Source organism: Camelus dromedarius, chromosome 32, assembly GCF_036321535.1.
Source record: "Camelus dromedarius isolate mCamDro1 chromosome 32, mCamDro1.pat, whole genome shotgun sequence".
In the NCBI taxonomy this organism is placed as follows: Eukaryota; Metazoa; Chordata; class Mammalia; order Artiodactyla; family Camelidae; genus Camelus; species Camelus dromedarius.
This window is the reverse complement of record NC_087467.1, coordinates 20,289,971-20,314,741: the sequence shown is the minus strand read 5'-3', so window position 1 is coordinate 20,314,741 and position 24,771 is coordinate 20,289,971. Positions and strand designations below refer to the sequence as shown.

At 41.1% G+C, this 24,771-nt stretch overlaps 1 protein-coding gene across 4 annotated transcripts in view; it reads right to left on the bottom strand.

Moving 5' to 3' along the window:
- The window catches only part of ARHGAP28 (Rho GTPase activating protein 28), a 141,229-nt gene that overhangs the window by 5,759 nt on the left and 110,699 nt on the right, over positions 1-24,771 (bottom strand). For all 4 annotated transcript variants that reach the window (XM_010992230.3, XM_064481599.1, XM_064481600.1 and 1 more), the window contains 7 exons: positions 22,978-23,055; positions 17,384-17,546; positions 13,030-13,112; positions 10,281-10,478; positions 9,829-9,942; positions 5,988-6,044; positions 4,071-4,195 (listed from right to left, as the gene is read on the bottom strand). In XM_010992230.3, the coding sequence (XP_010990532.3) occupies positions 4,071-4,195; positions 5,988-6,044; positions 9,829-9,942; positions 10,281-10,478; positions 13,030-13,112; positions 17,384-17,546; positions 22,978-23,055 (818 nt within the window). The remainder of the gene's footprint in view (positions 1-4,070; positions 4,196-5,987; positions 6,045-9,828; positions 9,943-10,280; positions 10,479-13,029; positions 13,113-17,383; positions 17,547-22,977; positions 23,056-24,771) is intronic.

Below are 24,771 nucleotides of genomic sequence, written 5' to 3'. Positions count from 1 at the left end.
ACAGAGCTATTCCAAACCAAGACAGAAGCTGCTGGGCTCCACCACCCACCTCCGTCAGCTCCACTTAGGAGAGGCCCCATTACTGGCACATCAGGGCTGCCGAGGAGCAGATGGTGTTTCACACTGTCCTGTCATTGGTCACATTACTCTCAGTTCAGAAGAAGTCAGGTTTCATTTCTGTATCTGCCAAAACCTGAATGAGAGCCTCTCCTCGGCCCATGTCACACTTCTAAGTTTGCCTGGAGCTTTGAAAACTGTCTGACGTTGACATCATTGCATGTCTCTGCCGTATAATGAAAGCAAGTCAGAGAAAATAATCGCCCAACTTTAATTTTCCACCCCAGACTAGGACACTGGGGCAGAATAGTCTGGAAAGACCAAGGCTGAGCCCCACTTGAGCCATAACTTTCCACTTGGTTACTTCAAAAAGACTGTCTTCAGCTCTCTGCTTGAGGGAGACGGATGTGGGCTCTTTGTTTGATTAAACATTTTATTTGCGATAACTGTAGATTCTCATGTGGTTATAAGAAAATATAGACACATCCTGTTTCCCCAGTAGTAAAATCTGGCAATACCCTCATGTGATATCACAGCCAGAAGGTCCACATGGATTCAGTCATGGCACTGAGCACTTCCTTCCGCACAAGACTCCTCACTTCCCTCTCACAGCCACACCCACCTCCCTCCCCTGTCCTCAGCCTCCACCTCTTATCCCTGGATTCCACATTTCTATAAACTTGTCATTTACAAGTGGAAATATATAAATGGAAATCACAGTATGGAACTATTTTGTATTGGCTTTTTTTTCCCAATCAGCACAGACCCCTGGAGGTTCCCCCAAGGTTGCTGCACTTCTACTGCTGAGTAGCAATACAATGGCATGGATGCATGACTTCTCTCTGGATGATTTCAGGGTTTTTCTTTGTCTTTAATTATTCCAAGTTTAATTACAATGTTTTAGCATGTTTTCTTTGGTCTGTCCTACTTGGGTTCATTTAGCTTCTTGAATGTGTAGGGTTGTGTCTTCTGCCAACTGGGGGGTGTTCAGTCGTTACTTGCTCAACTACTTGTTCAGCCCCACTGTTTTCTCTCGGTTCAACACTCCAGTGATACGGATGCTGCCTCTCTTGTTATAGCCCATGAATTCCATATTCATTTTTAAAAGTTTTTGGTCTGTTTCCTTTCCGTTGTTCAGAATAAATGATGCTATCGATACGCCCCTGAGTTTACTGATTATACTCTGCCGTCTCCACTTTACTACTGAGCCCATCCAGAGAGGTTTTTTTATTCAGTTAATCTTTCAGTTCTACAATTTCCATTTGGTTCTTTTTTGTAACTTCTATTTCTTTCCTGAGATTTTCTATTTTTTTCATTTGTTTCAAAAGAGTTTGCCACTACTTGTTGAAACATCTTTTTATGATGGCTGTTGTAAAATCCTTGTCAGATAATTCTAACACTGGATTCAATTTACTGTTGGCATAATCTGTTGTCTCTTTGTATTCCTGCTGTGATTTTCCTGGTCTCACGTCTAAATGAGTTGTGTGTTGTATAGATGGTTGCATATTTTCAGCTTTTTTGCTGGGCCCCTCTGATACCTGCCCAGTGAATGTGCGGCACCGACTGGCACTGCCTCATTGCTTCCCATTGGGAATGTAAGACCCACCACCACTGGGCTCTGCTGCCACCAGGAAGCAGGGAAACAGAGGGCAGGCAGATCACACTGCTTTGTTGCTGCTGGGTAGGGTGAGCTCAGTTCCCCACTGGGCCCTACGGACACTGAGGGTGGGGTGAAACCTGGTGGTTCCTGGTCTGCCATGTACTGCCTGGTTAAGTCTCACTGCTGCTGGGTGGAGGTAGAGGCTCAGTTTGTGGCAGGACGCTGCTGACATACCTGCTTGGAAACTGGATCGCCTCTGGTTCTGTTGGGTGGGGCATGGTAGATCAGTTACCGTCTGGTCCCACTGAAACCCCAGGCGGTTAGCATGTTTTCCTGTTGGTGTGTAGTTGGAGTAGGGCAAGTACCGCCAGAGTTTTTTGAGGTTAGACCACCCTTTCCCAGGTCCTTTGGCTGGGGGGTAGGCTTTCCGTGGAGCTCTTTTTTGTCTGTGCCTGTACCAGGCTGGAGGTTTCTTCGCAACCTGCCTGGGATAACACAGGAGAAACCCAGGAACTCAGCACCCAGTCCCTTCACAAGACCCAGTGTCCTGAGACAGCCAGCAGACTTCCTGCTGCCTTTCAGAGTCTACGCTATTTGTTGTGTTATGTTCAAGGTATTTTAGTTGTAAGAGGGATGACCTAGGAGGGATACAAAACTCTAGTGAAACAGGCAAAAATGGGCCCACTTACAACTTTTAAGCTGAAATACGCCACAGTTCTAATCAGTGAAGAGAATGGATAGGATAAGATCTTTTGCAGTTGGTACAAACGATTTGAGTCTATCTATGCTCATTGATTCTGATCTATTTTTATTGAAACCTTTGTTTTTTTCCTATAAAAGGCCTACATGAGAGTAGAGAGACAGTTTTGTAATTGCCCAAATCTCTCCAATGGAATTTTAAGTCTCTTTATTACTGCCTAGTGGTAACTATTAACAGTGTCTTAGATGTCAGGGCCAGCAGTGGAGAGGATACGTATTTGGGGCTCCTGTTGGCCTCTGTCTACTCTTTTTTTTATGTTTGTGTGTTTGTGTGTGTGTGTGAAGTGTACACATCATAAACATATGACTGAAAGACTTTTCACAAAGTGAATATAATGTGCAACCAGGCCTCACGTCTAAAACACAGGACCTTCTTAGACGCCACTGTCATGCCTTCTTAGACACCATTCCATCCACTCTTGCAGAAAACCACCATCCTGGCATCTAACATCGTAGATTACTCGTACTGGCTACTCCTGCTTTACCTTTAACTGGATTTTATACTGAGATAACTGTAGATTCACATGTGTGTAAGACATCATACAGAGAGAATCTCTGCCCAGTTCTCCCCAGTGGTAACATGGTAACATTTTGCAAAACTACAGTATAATGCCATAATCAGGATACGGACACTGATAGAATCCACCCATCTTAATCAGATTTCCCATTTCACTTGTACTTGTTTGTGTATTAGTTCAACAAAACTTTATAGAGGTTCTTTGATCCACCACCACAGTCAAGATTCTGATCAGTTCAAACACCACAAGGGTCTTTCACTCTGCTCTTCTGTAATGACAGCCATCTCCCTTTCCAATGAGCACCCCTCCACAACCTCTGGCAACCACTCATCTCTTTTCCATTTCTAAAACTTTGTCATTTCAAAAATGTTATATAAATGGAGTCTTGCAGTATGTAACTTTCTGCAATTGGCTTTTTTTTTACTCAACATGGCTACTCCTTTTCAATATGATCAGAAAACTTCTTTTATAGGGTATCCATCTGTTTTTACTAGAGACCTTCAAACTGTACCTGCTTTATAATGGCTAGATTTAAACTAGTGATTCTCATCTTTCAAAAACCTCAAGGCAAATTTTTATCCTTGAATAAGCATGCCTGGACAAAAATTATCATGATTTATGCTCGTTTAAGGTGACAAGGCAAATGTGCAAAAATATTATCTGTCAACATCATTCTGATCCTCAGGTTCACGGCTAGTATGTTTTAGGGAAACCAACAGCTATGATGTTCATTCAACTATATAAACTCTGCTTGATATAGTCAAGTTAAATTAAAGCCCAGTGGAGCCTGGAATGATGATATTCCTGGAAATCTATCGAGATATCTATAAAACTAACTTGCTATATTTTTTATTTAAATAAAAAAAAACCAACTCATTGAGTAAGTGAAGCCACCAAGACAGAAGATACCTATTAAGAATCCCAACTGTAGAAATTCCTTAAAAACAAATCTTTTGTTACTGATACTTCTATGGTCTACTTAACTTTCTCTACCTTTGATTCTTCATCTAGTGGTAAAGTCCCTAAAGTAACAGGTTTTAATTTTTCTGAAAGATCATATTTTCAAATGCCTGTAGTTACTTATCAGATAAAAAACTCATTGTCCTGAACAGAGACCTATATTTGCTTCTACTCACCTGTTCTCACAGTGAAATTTTGCCAGGATATCCTTGGCTGTGGTTTGACTGTTGAGCTGAATGGCCATGGATACCTTGGAGAGAAGCGGAGCATGGACCCTTATGACTCCTTCCGGCACATCAGACTGCCAATGAAGAAAAATTCCACACATTCTGTCAAGCTCGGATGAGTATCACTCAATGAACGCACTTAAGAGATATGAAAATCAGCGGCATTCTGAATTAGGGAAACATGTAAATGTGACCAGTATTTAACCAGAATGAAACACTGCTTTTCTTTTTAACAAGAGACGACTAATAACTAAAGTTGACCTGGGATTTTACTTTTGTTACATGCTTACTATGTTACTTTACTAAAATCCCTTAAAATCATGATTGAAGTAATACTGGGTTATGACAAAAATCTATTGCTTCTATCAGTGTCTTTTCTTAAACAATGTCCTAAACAAGCCTCCTTGAAGCAGAAATCTGTATTTCAATTTAAGGAGATCAACCTTCTGAAAAATTTAAGGATCTATTTGAAAATATGGTTTTTCAAGTATCCTTTTTCTGTAGTTACTAGTAAAGAACAGCCATTCCAAACTGAATTCTAGATGGGCACCAAACTTGATCCCTCAAAGTGTGCTAAAAATACTGAAGAGAAGAGTGAGGACAGCTGTTGGGGAAGAGAGTGTCTCTGCTTTCATGTACTCTGATTGGCCTGAGGACCTCAGAGCTTTCATCTAAATGAAATATTCAAAGAATGGTGCTGTCTAATTAACAAAAAATTCTGTTTTATTAGAATTGATTGGAAAGTTCCTTTTGTTTCAAAATTCTGAATGTTTTAAAAATTAATTCTCTATTTAGACATGAACAGAAATAAATTTCTATTTGAGGATCTGGTTACTCCCTAGGTAATCATTTTGAATCTGCACATTCTCAAAGCATGGCATTGTTGATATAGAAGGTTTATGTGAATTGGCTCAATATATCCTTTAGAAGAAATACATTATGGGTTGAATTGTGTTCCCTCCACCAAATAAATATGTTGAAGTTCTAAGCCCAGGACCTCAGAGTGTGACTTTATTTGGAAATAGGGTCACTGCACATGTAATTAGCTAAGATAAGGTCAAACTGGAGTACGGTGGGCCCTTAATCCAATGTAAGTGGTATCCTTATAAAAAGGAGGAAACACACGGGATGAATGCCATATAAAGATGGAGGCAGAGATTGGAGAGACACATATATAAGCTAAGGAAGGCTGAGGATTCCTGCCATCGCCAAAAGCTACGAATGATGTCAGAAACACATCCTCCTTTCACAGCCTTCAGAAGGAACCAACCAAGACAACACCTTGATTTTGGAGTTTTAGCCTCCAGGACTGTGAGAGAGTAAGTTTCTACTGTTTTAATCCACCCTGTTTGGGGTATTGTCACTGCAGCATTAGGAAACTAGTTTGAAAGGGTTCGTTCTCCTAGCACTTTTCTACTACCACCACCAGCAAGAACCAGAAGAGCATGCCAGGGAACGGATGTGCAGGGTCTGGGGTTGGGAGGGGCAGGGAGCCCCTGGGTCACTGCAGCCGAGAGCACTCCTAAACATTCTGTTGGTCATCTCACGTCTCTCCGCTTCCAGCTCCCCAGAAGCCTCTTAGGACCAATTCCACACTCCTGACATTGTCGACCCTGTTATCATAATGACCACGTTTTCCTTCTCACCTTCTACAGTACTGACACTTGTGTACAGAATGCCTAACCACAAATTCTAAGTTATCAGTTAGTTGAGCCCCTATATCATTCCTTCATGTGCTACATTGAGAACGTCATGTTTGAAGGTGCCTCATGACCAAAATTGCACACAGATAAGGTGGATGTAGCCAAAGAATACTATGTAGGTTGTTAATAATTAGGGAGGAAAGGAAATGATTCATTTTCTTACCATTCTTCTTGTAGAGGGTGATTTTTGTAGTACCTTTGAAGTCTTGGGGCTTGTAACCTAAATAAAACACATTTAGTCTTTAGGATTAAAGTTGACAGGACAAGCATATGTTGCTGTTGGAAGCATAAACTGGTACAACCTTTATGGAAAACATTTTGGCAATATTATCAAATTATAAAGTACATATGCACTCTGGCTCAACAATTCCACATCTATAACTTTATCCTACAAATATACTTCATCTGTGAGAAATGACATATGTACAAGCTCGTTCATTGATGCTCAAATTTTAATAGTAAAATACGGACATAAATCCAACTGTTCAACAATATGGGAATACTTGAGTAAGTCTGGAGCGTCTGTGGAATACCAAGCAAAAGCAGCAAAGAAGGCGGCGCTGTGGACTGATACGGAATAATCATCATGATTTCATGAGTAGTAAAGGAGATGCAGGACAATGCTTCAGGTATGTCTCCATTCATGTGAAAAAGACCACATGTTCACAGCCGCCTGTATGTCCTGCGCCTCTCTGGAAATATGTACCTGCATGGTCCCCTGCACACATGTGCTCTGTCACTGGTGACATTTTCTGTCTTCAGGAGGGGAAGTCAGAGGTGGCCAATTTTTATTCTATAGTTTTTCCCTTCCCAATATTTTAAATTTTGTAACCTGTCAATGCACTGTCTATTTCAATCAAAGTCAAGAAGTAAAAACATGGTATAGTACAACAGACAGAACTGAAAAAAGACTATTTCTTCATCTTTAAGTGCTTGCTTCCACAGTACTTAGAGCCTTTTAAAATTCTGAGTTCTATTTACAAGTAAAGCACGAAAACAACTGACACTCATATAGCATTATACAATTTACATAATGCTTTACACCCACATTGTATGAGCTGATGCTAACGACAACTCTGTGAAATAGATACCATTATTTTTTCTCCCAAATAGAAAATATAACAAACTGAGGTTCAGAGGAAGACTGCAGTTTTGCCCAGGCTCACAAAGCATGGCCTGACCTCTGCTTCAGCTCCACACTTAGGCCACTAAAACTTTCCAGAATGAACATGGCAGAGTAAGGACTCCAAAAGTCTGTCATTCCTACAAGCAATGAATCAACTGATAAAAAAAAAATGTCAGTTATCAACTTTTCAGAACTCTGGGCACTAACCCAAAAGTTGCAACCAGGAGAGTGCTTAAGTAAGAAAAACAGCTGGATGTTGATAAGAATTTTGTGGCATTTTAACTTACACTTTCCCCTTCTTGGCTCCATAGCTCAGTGACAGCCTTGAAAATAATAAGCCTGCATTCCTGGTAGAGGTAGTGGAGGGAGCAGAATCGACCTCATTCAGGAAGAATTCTAACTGTTTGTCCCCTGGAAGACCGGCTCAACAGGCCCGCCTTTATCTTGCCTGACTTGGAACCTGACCAACACTAAAGTGGCATAATGCTGAAAACATTTATAGGTAAACGTGTCAGTCACTGCGGCCCGACGCACTGGTAACGGCTGGGGAAAACAACAAACTAACTAAAAAGCAGGGAGGCAAGTCTAGAGAACAAGACGTTTTGGGGAATAAGGTCTTTGAAAAGCTCCAACGTATTCCTGAGAACTAGAAGGCCATGTGCATGCCCAGGGCTGTGCGCATGTTCAGGAAAGATCTGAAAAGAACTTCAGCTCTCACCTCTGGGTGACCTTTAAGCTCTGTCCAAACAGGAACTGAAGGTTCAGGCAGAGTTACTGGCCGAATACTGAAGGTGTGCCCAGCACACAAACACACAGAGCTCATCTTTTTTTTGGTTCCAAGTATTTAAGAGAATGTCTGTGCAAACATCAGCTAACCACTAGGTTAATGGAACAGAGACTCCAGGAGCCACAGAAAACAAAGAACACAGACTTAACAAAATTAGTTCAGCAGAGACATCGTTAACAAATCAACAACAGGTATAAGGAGCAGCAGGGTGGGGGAGAATCCAAAGTTGCCACATTGTAACATTCAAAATGTCTGTTCTTCAATACCAATTATAAGACATGCAAAAGATGGCAAGAAACATGGCCTATACACAGGGAAAAGGAGTGTCAAGAGTTTCAAAAGAAACTCCTTAAGAAGGCCAAGACACGGGCCTTGCTAAGAAGCCCTGAAGCCAGCTATTTCAGATACTTTCAAAGAAGTAATGGAAGTCATGTCTGAAGAACTAAAGAATATCACTAATATGTGGAATTAAAATAAAAAGACTCAAAGAACTTATTTATAGAAACAGACTCACAGACATAGAAAACAAACCTATGGTTACCAGGGAGGAAAAGGGGTGGGAAGGGATAAATTAGGAGTTCAAGATGTACAGATACGAACTACTATATATAAAGTATATAAACAAGTTTATATCGTATAGTACAAGGAACTATGTTCAATATCTTGTAATAACCTATAATGAAAAATAGTATGAAAAGGAATAGATGTCTGTATACGTATGACTGAAAGATTACGCTGTACACAAGAAACTGACACAACAGTGTAAACTGACTATACTTCAATAAAAAAAGAAAAAAAAAAAGAACTAAAAAACCCCATAAGGATGATATTTCACCAGGCAGAGAATATCAGTAAAGAGATATAAATTATAAAAAGACACCATAAAGAAATTATGGAGCTGAAAAGTCCAAATGAAATGAAAAATCCACTAGAAGGGTTCAGCAGCAGATTTAAGGAGACAGAAGAAAAAAACCCCAGCAAATGTGAAGATAGGTCAATTGGGACTATCCAGTCTGCGGAACAGAAAGAAAAAAGAATGAAGAACAAGAACAGAACCTAAGAGGAACGGCTGGAGGGCGTCAAGTTCAGCAGCAGCGACAGGGTGAGACCCAGGAGGAGTGGGGAGAAGGGACAGAAAGACAGCTGGAAGTAACAACAGCTGAAAACCCCCGTTTCACTGGTCTTTCTGAAAGGCTTGATTGTGACAAATCAGTTAGCAATACTCTCACCTTACTGCCTAGGGATTTACTATTTCTCTCCCTGAGTGAACATCCCCCCCTTTTTCCCTTTAAAATGCTATTAATCCTTCAAGATACAGCTCAAATGCCACCTCCTCCATGAGGTCACCACACTTTCCCTTGTGGGAGCACATTTCTTCCTCCTCTGCACGTCTCTGGCACATGGTTGGCACAGGTCTGACACTTAATGCATATTCATGGCTCTTCTGTACATTTCTCTACCACACGAGATAGACGCTTCCTTAAGGGCAAAGTGAGATTCCTGTATCTCTGCATCCTCCTCAAGGCAAGTACTATGCCTGACACTCACGATCATCGTCAAATTACATTAAAGCAATAAAGATAATTTTTCTAAAGCCTGTTTCAATTATGCACCTGCACACAAACAGCTGTGTCAAGGCAGAAATTCTTTGAAATGCAATGACTTTACACAAAACGACTTGACGATTAGATGTTCTTTTAGTATCCAATCATTAAAGAAATTTCCAGCTCTACTTACTAGATATACTGACGACTTGATTGCCCATAACTCCAGTTCACGTAGACTAAAATGTTGACTTCCAGCATTTGTAAGAAAACCATTTTACCCTTTAGTACTTAAGACAATATTAAATGATCTTCATGATAAGAGATAATTCAAAAACTTCAACCAAAAAGCACACAACTCAACAAAATGGAAAGACCACACTCCTCTGCCATGAACACAATTTCCACAAGGTTTATAGTCACAAGACTGACACTTTGTGAGAATGCAAGAATTTGGGTTCTAAATTACAAGCTACCTTGTGCATCCTTTGAGCACCAGGAGCCTGGGCAGTCATGATATCTGCACATTTAGTTAGTTAGTTATTACCCCTCGTTCTATGGTCTTCCTCCTTAGCAGCTTTTTGACACTTGGGAGTTGTTTCTTTAACAGCATAGTGGCTTCATTCATTCTTCTGACTTGAGTGATTAAGAAAGCTGGAACCTGGAGAAGAAACACAGCTTGATGAGAAGGAAAACACCCAAATTAAGCCCCCCTGGTAGAGTCGCCCTCAGTTATACTAACTCGTTCTGGCCAATTTCCTGGAACCAGGAACTAGAAATTGTGGTTCTGTCTTCATAAAGATCAGAAAAATTTATCAGGATTCCTGTTTAAAGGAAAATGTGTTTGGAAGCAGAAGAGATGTATAAAGATGCTTTAGGCAATCTGGGATAACTGCCTCCCATTTCTCCCTACAACAAGGACCCTGCTTAGTCTAAGCCTTTACGTCTCCCGGGGGCTAGTGGACATGAGAACATCCCAGTCAACACACTGTTACTCACCTTCCACAGAATTTCCGGGTACTTAAGCATTAGGCGGATGATGTGGGCTGCAGTGTTCGCTAAGACTAATTCTTCACAGTCAGAATGTTTGCTTCTACTGAAGAAAAGATTTGGTGCCATTATAGTAGAAATGTTCCATATACTCATTCGGTTTTTTGATTCGTTGGCAATGACTTTATTGAAGAATGTCATGAGGGCCTAGCAAGAAACAGCACTGTGTCACACTAGTCACTGTAAATTATGAAAAGGCATCGCTGATTACCATCATTCATTTCTATACCTGTTCACTGTGTCTCCAGAAAACTGTCAGGAGTACAATGTGTCATGTTTCTCCTTTAATTGCTTACAAGTGCTAATGAGAACTGTGAAAGGTTTATTCAATTCTCTGTTTCATAAAAACAGCTCCATTTTTATGGAATTTATTATATTGGGGTCTCTATAAATAATAGTTTGCATTTTCTTATTTTTTTTACCTTAAGAACATCTGACAAATATTAAAGTTAAACAGTAAGCTAGGGAGAGAAAACACTATAGCTCAAATAAACACGAAATGCGACTTGTGAAGGAAGAAGAGTAATTCTAAAAAACACTCATTTCAGGCATGACTATTGAAAACTATGTACTGTTTCCTTGGGAAAGGAAAACCTATTTAAGAAAACATGAGTTTTAAAATAAGTAAGTTACGGGGATATAACACAGCACGGTGACCATGGTCAATAATGCTATATTGCATATTTGAAAGTTGCTAAGAGAGTAGATTTTAAAAGTTCTCATCACAAGAAAAAATAATTTTTAATAGTGATGGAGGATAATGAGATTTATAGTGATTTTGTAGTATATACAAATATCAAAACAGTATGTTGTCTACCTGAAACTAATATAATATTTCAATGATACCTCAAAAAAATTTAAAAATTAAGTAAAAAAAAATTAAAAGAAGAAGAACAACAAAGTGAGTATCTCATTCTTCAGTCCAAATGTAATCTTAACTGAAAAACTGAAAAAATTTACTTTTGGGAGTCATTTTTTTACTGCTTTTCAATTTTGGAATCTTCAGCAGATCAAAGGGAAATGACTACATGCAGCTGTTCTCAGCATTAAAAAAAATGAGAAAGGTTAGTAAAAAGTCTGGCTGAGCACCAAAGCATAAATACTTATCAGAATTTTCTGAAGTTCACCTAGAGGACTGAAATCCTTAAAGGAGATGTTCTTTGGTTTTCCAAGTCTGAATTCTGCTACAGTATTTGTAGTGAGAAAATGGACAGCACATACTAGTAACGACAGCTAACATTTATCTGAGGGTTTACAGTGAGCCAGGTGTTACAATCTTAGCACTTTATATACATCCACTCATTTTATCATCATTCCAAACTCTGTGAGGTAGGTACTATTATTCTTGTTTTTTCTTTACAGATGAGGAAACTAAAGTGGAGAGGGACTGAGTAGCTTTGCCCAGCATCAGTTAATTAAATGGCAGAGCCAGGATTTAATCAAGGACGCCCAATTCTTGAGCCAGACACACTGCTCTCTACAACATGCTAGCTTCAATCTTCATTTCAGCCACAATTTAGAATGGAAGAGAGACAGAGGACCTGCTACTAGAAATGTACTGAATTTGCTGATAATTGCTACATCCTCAGTGATGTGAAAGGGGACATGACATTTTGACCCAGATGTCTAGATTCATATGTTTTGGATTAAAAAAAACATTGTTCAGACAAAGCCCCAAAACCAAAGCTAAAAAACTTCCAGCTTTTGAAAAACTGTCAAATTGTATTAGAAACAGACATTCTTATGCCTTAGCCAATCACCGTTTCTGCGTGGAAGACACAATATAATCGGCATAGATAGTTTCACTATGCAGGAGGAAAGGTTCTCTCCAAACTGAATGTCTTGATAAGAAGTAGTACTAAGAACCATCTTCGTCTTCTGCATTATGTTTACTGGCCTCAAAATTCTGGGCTCTTTCCAAAACATCCTCACCACAACTTCATTCCAAGCACTCGCTGTACTTATAACAGATTACCTATTGTATATAGAATCATAATCAAAACTGCAAGAGAAACTTTGATTTTTATACACATAAAGCCAAGAAATGAATTTGAAATAAAAGGAGAGTATTTGGGATGGAGAACTATGGAATATAATTCTATCAAATGTTCTATTATATATTAACGGAGAAATAACTTCTCTGAGCTTAATTTTCTTAATCTGGAGAATGACAAAGATCCTATCAGGAGATCTCTAAGACTCTGAGATGATATCATTCCTTACACTGAATTATCTTCATAAATGGTAAGACATGAATATTTCAGAAATTTCATTTCAATCAGAGGTTTCAAATTTCCTCCCCGAGGACACTGCTCAGATCTTGGCACTAGACTGAAGTGAGCAGCTGAGGCGCAACAATGTTATATTTTACAACTTACATAATGGTCTCATTTACCTCTGACATTACTCCATGTAAGTCTTCCATTTTTGCTGCTTCTCCCTACTCCCAACCCTACCCCAGGCCTCTGCAATGGCAGACACTCAATATCTCTGAATACACTGAATGAATGAAAGGGAAATGTTCAAAGAAGATTCCAGGATTTAACATTCTTTCCTGGCTTCCTCGGGGGAATGGTGGTGGGAACGTGAAAGGCTCAGCTGGTAGGTAAGTTGTCATCTCAGTTTTCATTTTTCCATCTAAGCCATTTCCTCTGATCAACCAGACTCAACGACAGACCATGAGGACAATGTGACATACCTGGGCTGTGTCCCTGTTGGCATCGGGCAGGGCCATGACCATGAGGTGTAAGGCTTGAAACTGTACTTTGATGTGAGGCCCTCCTAACAAGAAAACAAATAACCACACAATTTGAACAATGCTGATGTATTCTGATAGCATTTCTTGCTAACATCTGGTGGCACAGGAGGGCCCTGACAGCTTTCAGGGGTAAAGTCTCCGGCTCTGTGCCCAGTAACATAACTACTCCCTTGGACAGGGGCCTCAGTCAACCAACTCCTTCTCCCCACCACAGGACGCCGCTGTAGAGGCAGGTGGCCAATGAGGTCCTCAAAACAATCCTGGGTTTGTTTAACACGTCCCCTTTCAAAGTACTTTCACAGACCTTGCTTTACATTTATGCTATAGAGTTGGCTTGAAGCTCAAATCAAGAGAAAATAACTCTTGCTTCCATACAATGAGGCAGCAAAGCATCATTATTAGAAGCACAGGTTTCTAGACCCAGATTCAAATCCTGCGTCTACCACTTAGTCACTGAGTGACCTCGGGCAGGCTGTTTTACTCCTGGTTGCTTCTACTTGATCATCTGTAGAATCGGAATAGTCATCACACCTACCTCACTGGGCTGTTCCGAAGATTAAATGAGTTAACGTGCAGCGTGTTTACATCAGCGCCTGCACATAGTCACCTCTATGTGTGTTTGCTCTTGTTATTATTGTCAATGATTTAGATCTTAAATGGACACGGAGGGAAGGGGACTGTGGTTGGATCTTTGGAGATTCTTGAGTACTTTATTCCTCGAAAGCGACAGAAGATGGCGCCCGAGGGCTGGCATTCTACTACTGTGTGTTCTCAATGCTGGCTCTTTTCCCATTTTAGGGAAAAGATTTTAGGAATTCCATCCACAGCAGGATAATCTACGACCAGCTGTGTTGAAAACGTAGGGTATACTAGAGCATCCAGTCTTGGCCCAGTCTCTGGGTATTCTCCTCAAAATGGTCTCTTGGTATTATGTTCTGTAATCCCCGGGGAGTGCTCGAGTTGAAGGAAAATCTATCAATTTAAAGTCAGTGGATAAAGGCAGTCGGCCGCCTATATAGTCACCTAGCTTTACAGCAGGGGAAACACTCTTGTGATGAGCTACTAGCTCACAGGAGGTCGTGTGCCCCTGAATTAGGAGGAAATGACTACATACAATCACGCAATGAAGGAACAGTTGGGAGGAGTACTTATAGGCTCGCATCATATTGCCCCGACACAATCCCCATGTTTTTAAAAACATATGTCAAATTTGTAAACACACATGACACAGGTCCAGGTTGTTTCTGAACACGGCTAATGCACACTGACGTGAGTCTGCCGAAGTAACAGTCATTATCCGGAGCACATCTCAGTACAAAGTGTTTGAGGACAGGTAAGACAATTAATGCATAAACTGCAGGTTAAGGGCTGTCTGTTATTTTCCAATGCAACTCCCCAAAAAAACCTCTGGGGAGGAAACAAAAGATGCAGATGCAGGCTCTGTATTTCCATCAATTTCAGATATGAAGTTCCTTTTAAGATTAAAAACCTAAACTGGCAAATAACACATTTTCATTTTATTTAGGAAACCTAGCCCTACACTGTTTCATGGTTAATAGCTTTGTGGTTAATTCATTTATTGCATCCTAGTTAACAGTCTTTTTTATCCCCTCCTGAGGTCATTATTTCCCCAGAAATTTATTAAACTTTTAATGAAAGTATCTAAGGTTTCGTTGATGAACTATTAGTCTTTTAATTTTACGGCCAACTTTGGGACAAAGTTTGCAAAGAGAAAAGAGAAAGTAATTACACTAGTGGAAAAGACTCCACGTTCTCCAAACTCCATCTTAGAGCAAAAACAGGGGCAGCTTAAACACACACACGTTTATAGTTTTTCCCTTCAGAAAATCTTGTTACAAGGAGAAATTCCAGGTGGCAAAAAGGCCATTTTCCCTGCGGGCAGCAGCCTAGAACTTCGGGTTTCCTGCGGGGTTGGCTGGTATCCAATCAATCACTAGACACTGTAATATAGTATTTTTCACTTTCAAAATCATACAAAGAAATGTGGACCCTCCCGTGAACATTTTACAGGATATTTTTCCAGATTCTCTCCCTTCACTGACGTATACTGGCTTCAATATCTAAATAATAATATTAAGAAAAATTAAATATGATTTCCTTCTTAACCATGATTCTTGCAACAGGTCTTACATGAGAGATTTGACTCCTCCTTGTATAATTCCATAGGACCATAAAAAGAAAAACTAAACAAAAAAAATCCTCTGTGGCCCCAATTTGTTTTGATGATCTGTTCAGTATATACTGCAGATAAAGGTGAAACTAATACTTCTGGAGCCCATTTTCCAGGAGTGCAAGCTTTACAGAAGACCCTGTGGTTTTTGGACTTACAGATAAAGGGAGGGAGTTCTGGTATGGCTGAGTAAGCTCCTCCCCTCTCAACCCTCCTGAACTATAAACTCTGGACAAAGTACAAAAAACATAGTCAGCACTGCATGTGGTGGCTAAGATTCCAAAAGAAAACCCCAGTCTTTCTGGCCTGAACAACTGAGGACAGGGTTCAGGATGACCACAGCCACTGGGAAGTTAAGGGGAATCCCAGAAAGGAAAGATCAAGAGCTAGAAGGCCCTAATTCCTGTGTAAAATCCACCCAAATCTTGCTCACCCCATAAACCATGCATATATGGAGTAGACTAGGTAAGGGTTAGAAGGCAAATTGCTTAAAAACAAACAAAAAACAAGCCCAACCCCCACTCCACTCTTTAGAGATATACTATAGAAGAGTCTCCAAAAATATTCACAATGTTCCAGATACAGCTTAAATTTACTTGTTACAGTGACCTATTTGCAAGGCAGGAGACAATTAACAGAGACCAACCCTGAGATGACCCAGATGTTGGAACCAGCAGACAAGGATTCTGAAACAGCTGTCGTAACTATGCTCATGATGTGAAGGAAAATGTGCTTGTAATGAATGAAAAGATAGGCAATCTCAGCAGATAAAGAGAAAACAGTTTAAAAGTAGCAACTGGAAATTCTAGAACTGAAAATATACAATAGCTGAAATAAAGAATGAAAAGAACTAGTTCTCTCTCTTATAAAACAAAAATACTACATCTTACAAACAAAAAAGTTACTGATCACAGTATGCCAATTAAAGGTTAGAACAGGACTGCCTTATCATATTCTCTTCTCTGAAGACAAAGGATCATTTTATGAATCTGGTTTATTCAGAAATTTTAAAGCTTTAGAACCTACTAATTTTTAGAACAAATTTTGTCATTCAACTTAGGATCTATTATTTTCTTTCATTGTGGTTTTAAGGATTTTATAGTTCTGGTCAACCTGCAGAAGGCTGGAAACCAGCAGATACAGATAACACTTGTTAGGCTCAGGTAATGTTTTAAAATTTGAATTTGTGTGTGAAATTTTCAAATCAAGAGTTTTCTCAATAAAGCTTGGATTCAGACTCTCACTCCTGCTTGGTAACCATCATCTAGAGCTACGCGTGACCAACCCCTTCATGTGGGGCACATCCTCTCAATCTAGCCACGGTCCCTCTCCGTCCATAGAGAATCACCATTCACTTAACATGCTTACACAAATTTAGGCTTGTGACCCCTGAATTCCTCAGGTTAATAGTCACAGTCCAAACTACACAGCCCCATTCTACTTTTCTAAATTTCTTTCTTGTCACACCTTCTCAACGTTCAACCTTTAGGCTAAAACCATGCCAAATTATTCCTTGACTGCCAAATATAACGCACACTGTCCAGTTTCTATGCTTTTATCCACGTCCTCCCCACTTAAGGCCTCATGCACGTGATACTGTAATTCTCAGAGAAAAACATCTTCTGTGTAGCTACTGCATGCCACATCATCAGACCCAGGACCTCAGATTTAAAGAAGGGTGAGATCTTGTATTTCTGAAGGACTGTTATACACCAGGCACTCTCCTGGATGTCTTCACTCAATACCTACAAAAACCCTGACAAGTAATTATCATCTGTAATTTACAGGTGCAGCAATGAAGCTCAGAAAGGTTGACTGCATGGTTAACAGATGGTTGAGCGGATCTCAAGAGCCTGTTCTTTCTGTAACCCTCTCTGCCTTTTAATGACTATAAAACCCTCTAAATCATATCTACCAGACTTAGATGTATAAACATGTAAAGAAATGACTGTTAACCAGCGAACTCAAATTTCACCAAGCACTGCCAGGATATAGCAAATCCATGCATTTATGATCATATCTGACTATGCAACTTCCTTCTGCTCTGTGTCATTTTGTTGACCTTGTATCTTAGTCCATTGACACTTAACTTCTTCCACCTACTTTCCATCAGAGAGATGAAGGCAGGGATATATTCCACGGGGAAGAGAGAGGTGGGCAGTTCTCTGAAAAATGCTTTCAACATGACTGCGGCTTCTCTGTGGCACATTTTGTCCCATTTAAATTTATCAGCATTAAACTTGGCATCCAGTTCTTCACGGTATTGCTGAAAATCAAGGAAAACAGTCAATATTGAATGAATTTTACCTCTGGATCCCTTTTTTCCCCTTTAAAAACTGTCATTCAATAAACTACTTTTGTGATTAGATTGAAAAGCCAGTATCTACTAACCCTAACTTTTTTCAACATTATTAAAGAACTGAAATAGTATTTCTGAACTTATTTTAAGTTTTCTAAAATCCTTTTAGAATGTTAATCTTAAGATAGTTTGCCAATTCTACACAAATAAAAAAGTTCCTTTCTCAGATCATAGTTTCATTTATGTGGTTTTGGCAGAATACTGCCTATCCCTACACGATAAATGCACTGCTAGATTTTGACAAAGTCTCTACTCCCCCCCTTTTTTTTTAATGATCCCTTCCTTCTGCCATCCCGTCTTCTATTTCTAAATTAGATCAAGAATGTATGCTTCTTGCCTAGTTCACATACAGAATGAGAAACATCCCAGTAACGGAACTCTGATCTCATGCAACGTGCAGACCAGTGACATCTTCCTTCCTGGAGCAGTTACAGCAGAGTTTTATGTCAAGATGTGTAATTGTTCCAATGTCAGCATGCTTGTCCAATCCTTCCTAAGGTTTGGAACACTATAAATACTTTATAATATCACTAAACCTCCATAAGTTTACCTTGGGTTATACATTTTATACTATCAATTCACTTGATGATCAGCCACCCATTCTATTACTCCCTTCAACTACAGAGTTTACCAGTAACGCCACGCAGTTCCAGTCAGTTCTGCAACTGACAGTAACTGTTTCAAAAAGGACACTTAGAGAACTGTGAAAATCCTCAGTTTCCTTAGGGCCTCTGCTTTACTCTCATGAGACACCTACATCTTCCAGCCTTAAACATGCAACAACCAGCGTCAGTTTATAAATCTGACCTTTTCCTCCAAGGAGTAGCTCATTAACCAGCCCAGACATACACACCCTTATGGCTCCAGAGCTTGCAAAACAGGGGACGCCCTGGCAGGACACTTCTCTTACAGAGACAGACCGATTCTGAGCTAACTCTCTAGTCCCTTCGGATGACATCAAAAGGAGATTTTCCTCTTAAGAAGCTCTCAGTCTAGCAGGAATAATACAGCTAATCAAGCAATCCTTGGCTGATAAATACCCTTTATAAAGCACTGAAATCTACATATAAAGCTTTTCCTTGGGGAAAAAAAAAAAGAGAGAGAGAACACAGACTGGGCTCAGATAGGAGGGGGATACATAAGATCCCTTCTTTGCTTTTGGGCGTCTTGTACATTGGATGAGTTCATGGACTCAAAATACTAATTTAGGGTGTTGAATGCTGTAAGAAAGCCATGTACTGGGTGCTGTGCAGCCATGAAAAAGGGGAATCAGACTCCGCAGGGCCAATCTTGAGGACTGGTGAGAAGCTTGCCAGAGGAAGAGGAAATATAAAGGTGTCCTGGACAGAAGAAACTGTTCAAGCTGTGACAAAATGCAAGGAACCCCAGTGGGTCTGGGGTCTCCAGTTAGTAGCTCTGCGCTGCTGGAGTATCACTGACAAGGGTGAGACAGAGAGAGATGAGACTGGGGAACAGCTCAGAGCCCAGCCTAAGGGGTCTGGACTTAATTCTGCAGGCAGTGAGGCAACATGGAACCTTTCCAAGCCATAGAATGAGAAGGTGAGATTTATCTTCTGATAGCCAGATGGAAATGTGATTTGTGGGAGGGTGGAGCTCGGCGCTGGCTGGGGAGCAGGATAGAGGCACAGAGAGCTGTTATTGGACTATAGCACCATTTCTGGTGATGGATAATCAAGGACTAACCTGGATAAGCAATTGTAAGACAGAAAGAAGAGGTGGCATTTAAGAAGTGCCCAAGAGGGGAAATTCTCAAGAAGCAGTGATGGATTCTATATGAAACTGAGAAGGAGAAATAAAGCCCAAGGTAACTCTGACTGCCAGCTGGAGTGATGGGCGGGCAGGTGGGGAGCTGTTAACAGGAAACAGATGGGGAGGAGCAGGTGTTTTCTGTGCACTGCCTGGTACCACTGCTGTGAGGCAGATGGGAACCCGTTTTTCAGGTGGGCAGGAAGTGCCAGCAAGAGCAGAATTCAAATTCACTCCCCACAGGAAGTGCTCTGAAACACCAGAGCGACGCATGCTAACCTGCCAGTGCTTCGACTCACCGAAGAGGCAATGGGGCACCAGTGTCAAAAGGGCAGGCTCTAGAATCAGATTCTTTAGGTTTTTACCCTAATTCCACAACTGCCAACTTGTATGCCCTGTGCCTCAAGTTTCTGTGTAATGGGGATGTTAACATGACCTCAAAGAGATGAAGTCAGATAATATAATGTAAAGCTCAGGGGGCAGGGCACGCCACACAGAGAGCTCTCAGTCAATGCTGGCTGCGTTCACCTCCCCTGGTCTCAGTCTGTTACAACCTCTAGTGTCATTACTATGGAAACCCCATGTGTATGTGGTGTGGACATTCGGGTAGGAACACCACCTCGTCCTGCCTGGATGGCCAGTGTGAAACAGAATAGAGAAGGAGGATGTCCTCCCTTGGTTTGGGCCGGAGCATGGTGGAAGGTGGGGAGACGTGACATTTCCATGGCGGTCCTGCATGTGACCCAGGTGCTGAGTCTTCCCTGCCAGAGATGGGGAGGGTGGAGAGGTTGAAGAAGTTACGCTTTCTGTCCTCCGTGAACGAGGACACCAAGCGAGGGTCAGGAGCTGCATCCTTAAATCTCCTCTGAGCAAATCTCCAACCTGCTTCCATTCCTGAGGTAATTTTATAAAAATGCAAATGACCCGCCTTCAGCATTAAAAACCAGTTCAGGAAGGGAAACCAGCAGACCCGGTAACCTCATTAAAAAACATTTAGTGCCACCTCCTGATAATTCAAACAAGTTAAAAAAAAAAATCTCACATGTCAAACCAGTGTGCTTTCTTCCATAAAATATATTCCTTGGTGTTTGGTTCAAATCTTTTGTCATTTTTAGAAAAGGAAAATCACTGGAAACACCAAAGCATTACATTGGTTCCAAATGATCTGAGGCCTCAAATACAGGAATGGGCTCAGCAGTTGGATGCCCCGTGCAGCTGAAGCCAGCTGGGTCCCCTCAGGGAGGCTGCCCCGTGAGTCCACTCAGGCCCTGAACACACAAACGCAGGCTGGACTCTTCATAAAGATACCTCCGTGTTAGCGTCATCCACTTGGCACGATTTGAGGGTAATTACAATGGAGTTTTTTTTTTTTAAACTTTCTTTCCCCAAGCACATTCCTAGAAAAATAGTTTAACAGATGAAAAAAAGTTTTTTAAGTTTAAAGTCTGAACAAAGGAGAGAAATAAAGACCCCCTGTACTATATCAAGTTACAATGCCTTTCTGACTGCAGTATTCCCCTGTTTTTGTTCACTGGCCCAGATTTCTTTCACACTGGCTTTCTTGGAGCCCAAACCATGAAAACATCTGGATTACATTTTTTTGGCCTAACAAGAGATGGAATAAATAGGCTGAAGCTACGTAAAACCAATTAAGGCGAAAAGGAACTTTTACCTACATGTGGTTCAGGAATGCATGTGCCTATTAGAACATGTTAAGAGTTATTGGCCTTGGTAAGTATTTCTCAGTAGAAGATTAGCTAAAGAAAAGTAACTTGTGCTATGATGTTAAACTTCATACACAAAAGAAATAAATGTGCTATGTTTTCTCCTTCTGATTATTTTCAAAAATAGAACTTTAAGTCATACCCATTATGCTTTTCCTTCCCCTCTTTCTCTGTCTCTCAGAAGGAAGAGTCAGTAAGAATATGTACAATACAGCTTCCCAGCCATGAAGGGAGGTTTACAGGGATGGAGTCTAATCCTGTTTAGGAAATTCATTTCCCTGACTTCATTTTGATTCTCTGACTCTACAGATACAACCAAAGAGTTAACCAAAACTAGTAATAGCTTTTGTCCTCAGATTTAGGATGCATTTATTGAGAAGTATATATAAAAAACCGTACCTGTGAGAACCTGAGACAAAAAGCAGATTCCATTTAGAAAGTACACACCTTTAGGAGCCATTAGGGGTTTCCCTGCCTTCCAAGTGAACGTGTGCCAGCACTTAGCAACCTCTACTCCCGGGGAGGCACAACCCCCCAGATGTGCCGATCGCCTCAGTCACTGGCACAGAAAGTGGGGTGCACTGCTCAGGTCTCCCTTCAAAAAAGAACTGGCTGTTCCTCTGCAACAGATCCAGCGAGCTGACTCCCCAGCTTCTGGCACGGTCTGAGGGGCATTAGGCCCTTCCCTGCAGGAAGCCCCGCAATGGCTGTGTGGTGTAGGGTCTGGCTGGCCACTCTGCCCAGTGCAGGGCCGCTCTGTGGGCGTAGAGCGAGCAGTTAGACGGGCACCTGGCCTGAGGCTCAGCCTGGCCCAGCCCACATCTTCCCCCTCCATCCTCCAGAAGCCCTCTCCCCAGTCACCTTCTTTACTCCCAACTCTGTCCTGACACCTGTTTTCTGGGCCTTCCAATAGACACAGCCTCAGTTTCCACTCTGAAAAATATCTCATCATACTTCTATATAAAAACTCTGAACTTCTGATACAAACAGAATTTCCCAAAACATGTGCCAAAATGAATTAATTTTGAAGAGATGCTTTTCCACCCCTACACAATTCCTTTTAATAGTTCTAAACACAACCAAGTTCACTTCCCCTCCCTGAGATTCTTCCCTTAAGGATTCATTATTTAGAACTGCACATGTTCCCGAGTCCACCCACCAGGGACAGCTCCAGGGCAGGGAGAGGCTCTACATTGTGTATGTCTGCAAAGTGGGGTATCTTACTGGAAATTTACGAGAAAAGCTTCTCTTTTCTACTGGTTCTTTTCTTTGTTGTACTGAAGAGTTTGCCACCATATAGAAGTAAGAAAGTAAAAAGAATTCACATTGCAAGAGTGGTTTCATATACAGAAACTAACATTACCTTAAATGGAATTGGGTTTAGAACTGCTGAGTGAGTGTTTTAGTGGTTACAGACATTCCTACAAATTGTTATAAGGACTTTCATTAAAAGCAGAGCTGAAGGATGTGTCTAAGTTTAAAGCAATTGGTAATGGAAATCAGGGATCATCTAATGCTGGCTTAGTGAATTCCAAGACTGTGAAGAACACAGAAAACTAAAGTATTTAACCCAAAAAACAGTGCTGGGACATTTCAACTTTTCCAAGCCAAAGACAAGCGGCAGTTTTTGATGGTGAATTGACATGCGGTTTCATTGTTGTTGTTTTAATTTAAAAGGCCACAAGACTCAGAATCATGGAGCAACATTTAATCAGAGGTGCTGAGGAATGCTCGGTAGAGTCAAGCTTAGTATCAACAACAACAACAGCAGCGAGCAACTAGACACCTATGTGTAAACTGGGTCTAGCTAGCTGAGGTGTCTAACTAGGAAGAGAAAACGTCAGTACCTTGACTTTGGCAGTACATCCTGAAAGTCGAAAAATCCCTTCAGATTCCAGCCCCGATTCCTCAACTTTCTCGAAGAACTAGAAAGCAATGACACATTACAAAAGTAAACATCTCCAAATGATTACACACATCAAAAAATAATGATGATGGAAACAACTGATAAATTCCCAAGCATATACATGCCTGGTACTTGAATGCCTTGTTAAAATGTTCACACTTTCCCACGAGGTCAACATTAGCCTCCAATTTGCAAATGAGGAAATGGAGAATTACAGCTGTTTTCAGCTCCCTAGGATCAGTCTCAGGAGCAATGGCACCAACCCTCTCAAGCTTGTGCTCAAAAGTATGCTGCCACTTAACTGTTCTGTGATCTGACTGCTGTATCTTGTAGACTGACCGGTAAGAAAAGATCCTAAATTTACCACCATTTGCTGTAGCACTCTGGCTAAGAAACTATATAGGGAATTCTCAAAATCTGACCAAAGAATTAGAAACTGTAAAGGCTTATAGCTCTTACGGTAATGATGACAGCCTGTTATTAAATAGTAATAAACACTAACATTGACTGTGCACTTACTGTGTGCCAGGTAACATTCTCAGCACTTACGGACATTAACTCACGTAATCCTCACGGTAATCCCATGAGGCAGGGGGAAGCAGTATGCCCGTTCCACTGCCGAGGACACTGAGGCATGGAAGGGAAAATGATCTGCCCACATTCACATAGCAAGAGCAGGACCCAGAGTCTCTGCTCTTTTCCCTTCAAGAATGATGGTGCCAGCATCTTAAGGTAGTTCCTATGGATACGAAGAGAAGTAGAGACTTAGGAGGAAGAGACGTGCTCCTAAGAAACGGCTGTCCCACAGGAGGGGAAGAGTCGGCCTCCAGCTGCCCTCAGTGAGGGGCGCTGACACTAGCAGTAACTAGAGCCGGCCTCTCCTGAGATGCCAACGCGGGATAAACCCAGACTTCGTCTGACTGGCATGCACTGTGCACCTCCCATCTGCTAGGTTTACACACCTAGCCAACAATACTAATTCACGGTTGAAGCTCAGATTCGTCTGCATTTTCCTCTAGAGGACAAAGGGCATAATTCTGGTTCTAATTCAAGGAAGGAAAAAAATCTTAGTCACCATGGACTTGGCTTTGGATATATATCTGCTATGCTCCTTTTTGCATCTGCCTCTGGCTGGTTGTGTGTTTCTGGGTAAGCTATCTCACCCTACAATGCCTCAGTTGCCTCACCAGTAGGAGGTGGTAAGACTGATCTCCTGAGTCCGCTCAGTGCTGACCAGACAGGACAGGACACAGATGTCCCAGTGGGGCCCTGGACAGGGGAGGTGCCCTACAGATGTGCACATTGGGAGGTTGGGAGCATCCTCTGGCTCTCTGCTTGCTGCCCTCCCTGCTCCTATGGGCAGCCAACCAATCACCTGATTTGAGGAGCAGCTCAGTTTGAGGTTTAGTAGCAAAGTTTAAGAACATAGTAAAGAGATGCAGAATTGTTACTGTGAATAAAGTAAGTATGTCTCCTCAGTCAGTACTTTCACATGTCATTTAAAAACTTAATTTAAAATTCAGTAAGATTGGTGCTTAGGGCTTGGAATTTTAATTGTGCCACTGGATGTCACTGTTGAATAAATGCATAGTTAAGTAAATCAGTGTTAACTGTTGGTTATGAAAAACGTGACTTAAAAGCAAATGAGCCATTCACCAATGATGGTCACAGAGGTAACCACATATGATAGTTCAGATAATTTCATTTTCAAAATTTTCCAAAATTCTCCTTTGTC